The 9,023-nt window shown below is 38.2% G+C and overlaps 1 protein-coding gene across 1 annotated transcript; it reads left to right on the plus strand.

Annotated features, from left to right (window-relative positions):
• The first annotated feature begins 3,340 nt into the window (after positions 1-3,340).
• LOC109468908 (small VCP/p97-interacting protein-like) lies at positions 3,341-5,714 on the plus strand. Its single transcript, XM_019767287.1, has 3 exons — positions 3,341-3,466; positions 4,042-4,165; positions 5,062-5,714. Exons 2-3 carry the CDS (start codon positions 4,052-4,054, stop codon positions 5,185-5,187), a joined length of 240 nt encoding a protein of 79 aa, XP_019622846.1. The 5' UTR covers positions 3,341-3,466; positions 4,042-4,051; the 3' UTR covers positions 5,188-5,714.
• Positions 5,715-9,023: the final 3,309 nt, after the last annotated feature.

The raw sequence follows: 9,023 nt of genomic DNA on the forward strand, positions 1-9,023 counted from the left end.
GTGCACACTATTTTTAAAGGTGCCAAGAATTATCCTTACCCCACCAGGTATGACATAACACACCTACCTCACCTGAGTGGTCACACCTGTCCAGTTAACACCTTTCCTGGGAGACAGGTGCTCAAAGGCACGTGTGTGGCACAGGTAAAGATAAAATCACAAACATCAGACAAAACACGTTAAAGGCATCCAATGCAATTTCAGAGCATCAAAACTGGAAATATAAAGCATTAATCTTTATGATATTGATACATACATGCTTTACATTGGCACATTTCAATCAGTACTTTATACATTGTACTTAGAGTATTCAAAACTGCAGAAACAAGCCTCAAGATGAGTCCTTTATTTTATGGGTGGTACCCTAAAAATTAGACCTTTCAGTAACCATTTTCCGTCAGAATTATGGGAAATTTTGCTCCATGAGTGTCAATATACATTGGGATGGTGTGGTTTCAACTCAGTGTGTAGATAAGAAACTAGAATATTGACTTTGAAAAATCAGGTTTCCAAGCTCTAAAAACTGCACTGGATGCCTTTAAATTTGCACTGTTAGTGTTATTCTTACAAAGTACATGGCCATTGTCAGGAAAAAAAAAAAACTACAAACATGTACCAAGTATAGTACAACACCGACCTATGTAGTATCAGCGGTCAAATTACTGTAAAAACACTTGTATAAAATACAATTGCTGTTTGCACATTGTACTGTCCTTTGTTATACAGGTTGGTAAAGTGTATGTGGGCGTTTTTTTCTAGTCAAAGGTAAACATTGTATCAAAGGACAGCCAAACTGGCAAAACAACATACTTTTGGTGTTAGGTTTCAAGTCATACGTAATGAAAACTCTTTCTCAAGTTTCTGTGTGTAACAGGTAAAATACTCCAATGTGGTAAAAAAAATTCTACTTTAGAATTAAAAAAACAATTTGTACATGGTTTATTATATCTGTGTGGAAAATGTTAATTTCTTTGCCTTTTATCATAAAGAAATTATTGCTTTAAAATGGCAATCCAAATATTAATTAAGAACAGTGTATTTTCTTACAAAGATATTTTGCAGTTTCATTCTTTTGTGGTCAATATCTACAATGTGAAGTACAATTTATGACTAGTAGACCGCACAAGTTACAAATCTATCACATTTTGACAGGTACGTGTGTACACAACAGCACATAAACTCCCAACATTGACACTTTCCTTTCTAACGCCTTGTTAATTATTAAAGCTCCTGCCACCATATACCTGCCGATATGCCCACAGAAGGTGTTTACATAACAGAAGAGTGCTGCATTAAAAACCACCCAGTGAGATAAGTACAGCTCATGATCTTAACTTAAAGTATCATTTATTTCATAAATTAGACAGAACCAAACAAAAAGAATGATGGAAACTTTTTGATCTGACTATAGAATAAAATGGCTTTACAAAAAGTAAATGTTCAATGCTTTCTTGAAGCAAGGAGGATCTTGTATTTAACCTTCTTGCTTGAAGTAAACCAAAAAATTATTGTATGTGCTGTGCATAATGGACTTTGCAGTATACTAAAAATTGTATAAGTTTACTTGGTCCCCAGAATACTATTTCATCCTCACAAAATGTGATAAACGCACCACAAAAATGTGCAATAGGACATGCTGACCAACGTTGCAAAGTCAAGTTTACGTATGTGGCAAAACATCGCAGCATTAAGTGGTCTTCTACAGCTACCCTAACACTTAACAGCAATTCCTCAAGCATGCTTAAAAGCATAAATTCTCTCCCAAGTGCTCTTAGCTTGCCGCGATGTGTTATAAGAATGTTGTGTTTCCTGTTTCAGTCCAGGGACTATCTTTTTTTTTCTTTTATTAGACTTTGGTGATCTCTAGTGATCCAACTAATACATGTACAATACAGTTTAACAAAGTAAACCATACTAGTACATGAATACTCATTGTTGAAAAACTGATTGTACAATGCTTTGTCATGGAGCTAGAAAAGGTCGATCATGATCAGCTCGAAAAATTTATGTCCCTTGCAGGCTCCACAAAAAAACTCTTTAAGGGTTGGCAGGTTTTTTCTAGGGTCGGTCGGGAAACAGGAAACACATTTTTTCCTAGGTTCGCAGGGTGCGATTAGCTTGCCCCGGTGTGTTAGTAACGGTTGATTTAAGTTTGTCTTACACAGAGGTCATCTCGAGTCCAACAGTACCCGTCAGGATGACACACGTCATCACGACACTTCCACTCACCAGGACCACACGGCCGCGAAAGCATCTACAGAAATATTCACTAATTCAGCAGTAGGACATATATAGAATCAGGGCTCAAAAATTTAGGCTGGGACAAATAAAAAGTCACTTTGGGACATTTTTGGGACAATAGAAAAATCAAATACTAGTAGCCCTTCTTTAGTTGATCAGGCACACGTCCCGGCTATTGGATCTGGAAAAGTCCCCCCCGAATTTCCTGTCAACTCTGCCTGGGAGTATTGTATTGTCAATAACATTTTTCTCAGTCTATTTAGTGCTTTTATTAGAGTATGCTTTTATTATTGAACTAAAATTATTATCAAATGTGCAATTATTGCTATTCTAACCTCATATACAGTGACAAACAATGGAACGTCCAACGACCATTCATTCATTCATTCCTCACACGTTTTTCAGGTATTTAAGGTAAACAACAAAAGCCACATGCAAAAACTTCAACAAACAACCACAATTGCAGCCAAGCCCTAACTCTTTGCCAAAACAAGCTCCACCACACACAGATAGCAAAATTCCCAAACCTTAACCCCTAGTTCTACTTTATTCCTGTATAAAGTATACCTGTAACGTTATATGTTAAGTTACCACCATTCGAAATTCTGCATATGTAAGCACAAAACGACAACACTCACCTGTGCTATCCCAAAAACACTTAGTCTTCTCCCAAAAAAAAACCCTGGGGGTTGCGGGTTCGAATCCCGACGTCCGAAAACGTCGTTCTAACTTGTACTTGGACTTTCACACCTGAGTGTTTCGTGGTTACAGAAGCACGCAGGTGAAACTCAAGGTGAGTTGGACATGTTGGAATTAACAAAAATATTTGGCTGCGTTGCTAACAGCGACCGCAGTGCGCATGCCCAGTACAATTAGGCCATACCTACTTATTCTAATAGGGAGGTTTAAATCTATCAGCTACTTTTCTTTTTAAGAATAAATATACTGAACTGATTACTTATATCAATTTAAAATCAACAATTATAAACAGTTAAGTATCTTGTTGTACTCAATTCTTGAAAAAATGTGTTTTTAAATGGCAAAATAATTTTATATCAAACCCCCTGCCTTGGAAAGAAACCATGTTTGAATATTTACCAGTGACGTCACGGCTAGGTGGGCGGGGCATGTTTTGAACATTTTGCTTTCGGCAGAGAGTTGTGTTTTGGTGTCTTTTGGTCCATTTTTGCGCCGTTTCTCCACTTTCTGAGGATTTCTTTTGGTGGTAAGAGTTTTGAATGTGTTAGATGTGTGATTGGGTTTTGAAAAACACTGAGCATAAGGTGGTAAAGTTGCGTTACATGACGAAATTTGCAACAGGTATACTTTGGCCTTTTGGGTGGGAGGGGGGCTAGTTGCATCATAATATAAAACTTTCACGTATTGCTTCTCTATTACACTTATATCTGTTCTAAGGACATATAATTGCAAGAAGTTGTCTTATGCATATAATTAAGTAATCATCGCTTCTGGGAGAATTGAGTACAATTTGAATTGCCATTATAAACATAATTTATTATGGTGTACTGAAACTGTTACAAGGCTTCAATCAATAATGTGGCATTATGAATAAAACAAAAAATATAACAATTTCTGTTGACGCAACAAAATGCAGCGACTTCTACAACTATAGATACATGTACAAAGTGTATATTAGTATAAATGAATTACGTGTGAGTAGATCAAATTACAAATTGACATGTTCAAGCTCCTTGGTTGAATTTGGTGCATCATTTGCACTACTAGTTCTGAGGTCTAGATGTAAACAATAAATTCACAATATTTAATATGTTATTTCAGATAATTCAGGATGGGCGGCTGTTTACCGTGTTTACAAGGCCAGGCTGACGATTACATCGAAACTCCCAACCCAGAGGAGAGACGGCAGCAGATGCTGGAGGCAGCAGAAAAACGACAGCAAGCGGCAAGTCTTATTATTATCTTATTTTATTGTATGTATTGTTTTAGACACCGGTGCAATAGCTCAATTGGTAGAGTGCTCGCTTTGTAACCGGGAGGTCGTGAGTTCAAACCCTAGCCGGGTCATACCAAAGACTTTAAAAATGGTACACACTTCTTTCAACACACAGCACTACCAGCGGACTAGCCCCCTGCTGTAGTGCCTTGCACAACTGTGTGTCGCCCAAGGGCTGACAGAAATGGAGATGGGCACCACCCTACGCTCTGCACAAGGGCACGGGAGACCTTTCCTTTCCTTTATTGTATTGTAGTGGACTCCATTATTTTATTGTAGGGTAGAGAAGAGTAGAAGCTTCGTGCAGGTAGGACATCTGTCTAGTTGTGACCTCTCCTTTTTATGTCTCATCTAACTGATCATCATGGTAGGTTTTAGGTTTTCGTGTCAGTATCCTGAAGTTGTATTTGGCTGGGTGGTACTCCATATGTATTGTATCCACTGTCTTATATTGTAGTGGACTCCAGGAAGAATAGTGTGAGATCATAGTAAGTACTACTAACACTAATGGAGATCCTAGGCCTGTTAAAACAAGCAAACGTACAAACTTCTTACACATAGAATAAGATCCACTTGTATGTCTGTTCATTGTAGTGATGCTGAAGACATTTATGCATTAGAGGAGTTTGAATGCTGTCAGAGAGTAGTGAATTTGTTAACCTGAGAGTCTAAGCTCCACCAACATAACGAATAATATTATAAAATACAAGTATCTGTTAGTAGTATACATTGTTTTATGGGTGGAAAAGTATATTACAGTAGGTGAACATACTGTCAATTAAACAGTGAGTGAGTGTGAGTGTTATTTACCGCATAATCATGATTATGTAACCTCTACTTTCCAGAACGAGTCAAGAGGCTTGAAGGACCCAGAGGGAGTCAAGCGGGCACAGAAGAGAAAAGCAGAGGCCGAACAAAAAGCCGACATCGCAGGACCCGGGGAGGGGGGCCTCAAGTGGCAGATGGGCTGACCTTTGACCTGCAAGCACCATGTCCATATTGAAACTGAGCAGATCGGCAGAACGTACTGCACCTGTGCAAAACTTGCATTTTTCATAGTTTTTGCTGGATGTTTGGTCAACGTTGCATCAAAATTTTGCCTGTTGCAGACAATATCTTGTCCAATACAACATTTGAAAACTATAGACAGGATGTCATCATTAAATATGACCTTGAACAAGCAAATATGACCTTAAACAAGACGTTCTGTCGAAAACATAACAGCTTGTTTTGACAAAATATTTATACATAAACACACAACGAAAGTTCAGCTATGCTGGGGAGCTTTCAAGACGTACTCTGTCTCTTCTTCAACCCGATTCAGATCACGTCTTGGAGTTCTCTTGTCACGTGACTTGATGGGATAATCATGTGACATATTGTGCATAACAGATTCTGCACAGGCGCTGTACGTTCTACCGACATGCTCAAAATCGTTGAGATTACAGAATTCTAGAAAGATGCTGATTTACAGTTGGTGCAATTTTGTACTGTGAGAAAGAAATGTGGCTGTCTGTACATATGTTTGTGAGGTATGGAGGATGAAAAAGGCTGTTTTTTTTTCTAATTAAACTGTCAGTGCAAAAATATGGTATGCTGATTAAATACTAAGTTACTATTGCTCAAGAACTATCCTGGACGTAAGCTTTGGTCACATGTGCCCAGTCTGTATTAAAGAGAATTTAAACAGAACTGCATACATTGTAAAGGAAATTCTAGTACATATGAACTTCAATTTAGAGTGTACATGTAGGTAGAACTTCAAGACTTCAAATCGCCTAAAACAGTGACAAACAAACAAGAAAAGTCCCTTTTACCCAAGACAGACACGTAAGACTTAAGTCTAATAGAAAACTCGTAGTCATTTCATACACAAGTGATAGCTTACGAACAAAAGAGATTGTTTTGTATTGTCGGCAGAATTTTGCATTTTTTTGGTAACTTTTGCAATGAATATCAGTGCATAAATAAATGGAAATAGACTTTTGAAATACTGTATAACAAATAAGTGAATGTTCCAACATGCATCTAATGACAACATAGAAGAAAAGGGGATGATAGTGTGTTTTGTTGGATCATGGAGGTAGAAAAAAGAGATCTTTTCTCTACCTCCATGGTTGGATTGACAATAGAGTGCCATTATCTGAAACTAGTATGGCATTAACATTGTTTTTGCTCTTCACTGAAAAAGTATTTATTGAGATTTTCCTACCACCTTGTCTTGCCTTGTTAATGTGACTGTCACACAGTTTTGATTGCTCTTGTTATAATAAACTTGAGTTTATAAGTCATTACTGCAGAGATGTGCATTCAATTCATTTTGTCTGGCTACAAGTAGACATCTAAATACAGATGTAGAAGCCCAAATGAATCTAAGAGATTTAATAGAACGGTGTGTGTATACCATATACATGTAGTATATATTGTGTGGATGGCATTCAGCACCAAGGACAGGTATGTTTGGTTGTGTGTGTGTGTGTGTGTGCGTGCGTGCGTGTGTGTATCTTGACATAAGCTTTCATTTCACAGCTCCCCTTGCCAGATATATATATAGCACTGCAACAAGCTGGCCCTTTCAATAGCTCCACCCTACGACTTACAGTAGTACTGCAACGTCTGTGGTTCCGATCCCGATCCTTCCCTGGCTAGCTAGGCTCATCCTGTACTGCATGCTGATTTAGTCGGTTGTCAGAAAAAAATGGTCACACTCTCCCATATAAAACTCAAAATATATTACCAACTTACAGAATCTAACAATTACAAGTAGCCATGCTGGTTATATGAATTGCTAAGGTAGGGCGCGAGGTTTTGGTGCCCCAAAAAGCTATACCAAAAAGCCGGGTGTGGTCCACATAATTCACGTGTGAGTTTGAGGTCAGAAGGTGAGTGGTTACCTGAGGCAAACATTCGTGTGATGATCGGGTGAATCACTCCGGGGGGTAACGTTAACAATACAACGTTCGTGTAGATATTCATCTTGTCCTACTGCGGTATGTGACGAAGAGAAACGGAAGTCTTCTCTTTTTTTTTTTGTCTTCTTTTTCACACAGAGAAGTAACAGCTAATCTCCAAACAGATCGTTTGGTGGCTGGAAGACAGTATCGAGTATCTGGGCAAGACAGTATACATGTATTTGTCAGGGCACTATCTATAAATATAGAAAATAGTATATGATGGAGAGATAGCAGTACAACGTTAAGAATAATCCGAAGCCTAAACCACTGCTTGTTTGATCCTTGTGTACCCTTTGTATAATGTTTAGCATCGTACTATGATTACTACCAACACAGATGAAACTTCCATGATAATTGAAGAGTAGTTCTTTATACTTAAGATAGACTTCGTGCATGCATGGAGTTCTGTCAATGCATCACATTTGGTTCTTTATTTAACAAAACAGATCGGCAAAATGGAACAAATACATCACAAATAGCAGTCATCCGTTAAAAGAAAGGCTTTCGACTCGAAGAAATAGTCGAACAAAAGGCGCTGGTACTTGTACAAATGTAGCCAGTATAAACACCCTTCTTTTAATAGAAGTCAGTCCGTCTGACGACAGTTAAACGTTACACGCAGATTTAAAAAGAAGAACAGGCCCGGATAATAGCCAGTATTTAACGTACAGGTCATCGCACTTCCCTGCGCCTCAGGCACAGGTTGGCGTTCTGTTCCCGTGAGACTTCAGAACACACCTTCACCTGGGAACACCTGGTGGTCTTCCTATGACGTCTCCTCTTCAAGGACAAACTGCTGAAAGCCTTGAAAATCATACCAGAACTTCGGTAATATTTTTAGTCCAGGCAAACTGGACCCTCTATAGCCGGCCAACTCCCCTGGCCAGCTACATTATTTTTAGCGGCCAAGACTGGTGGAGACTACAATAATATAAAGTCAGAAAACAGCATCACATAACGTTAACAAGAAAACGATACCCCCAGAGGCCTTTTGTGGAAGTTAGAACATTTTAATCTCCAAGCAGATCATACGATGTCAAGGCAGTATCAATATGACCAGAGCAGCTACACGTAACGTTACCATCTTTTACGATGGTATCTTTTAATGTACAATGCTCTAGCCAAATAATGGATACTGCCTTGCCACCTTAGGATCTACTTGGAGATTAAGAACATTCTTTCTGTACCCTTGCTTTGCACCCGTTGACAACATCGCATGACGTCGTAATCCTTGGGTCACGCCCAGACCATTAGCCACAATAAGACACAGAAATCCCCAAGGTTTTCCCGTTCTTTAAAGGACTTCAAATGCCTTTAACCCAACCTGGTGTTTATATAGCGACTCCGCCCAACAACGGGTCTGAGTCATCATGGCATCAGACATGTGTAGCTTTGACCTTTCCAGTCACAATGCACGACAGAATACATAATCGTTGTTGATGATCATGATACTTCCCTTACCTGTACTTTTCTAAGAATACGTTGTTAATGATTGATGTGTTGTTCATTGTCTAACGTTATTATAATAACTAGAAATAGCTGCTTTTGGTAATTATTTAGATATAATGAATTATCTCTCATTATTCTAATCATTCTATTAGACTGTATTCTAGTAGCAAATAAAACTTATAGCAAAAGTTATATTTTAATGTTTTGCACATCACATACAATGTTCACACTTGCGAGTACTTGTGAACATTGTTTTGTTTGTTTGTTTAGTTAATGTTTATCAAAATTTTACAGCTTATAGCTATAAACTTATACCTGTATCTCTAAACAATGTTAAGTTAATTATCCTTGGTTATACTAGTATTATAGCTGATGCAACGGGCGATGGTCTGGAAACATAAAAA

Source organism: Branchiostoma belcheri, unplaced genomic scaffold, assembly GCF_001625305.1.
Source record: "Branchiostoma belcheri isolate BF01 breed outbred unplaced genomic scaffold, Haploidv18h27 scaffold2, whole genome shotgun sequence".
Taxonomy (NCBI): domain Eukaryota; kingdom Metazoa; phylum Chordata; class Leptocardii; order Amphioxiformes; family Branchiostomatidae; genus Branchiostoma; species Branchiostoma belcheri.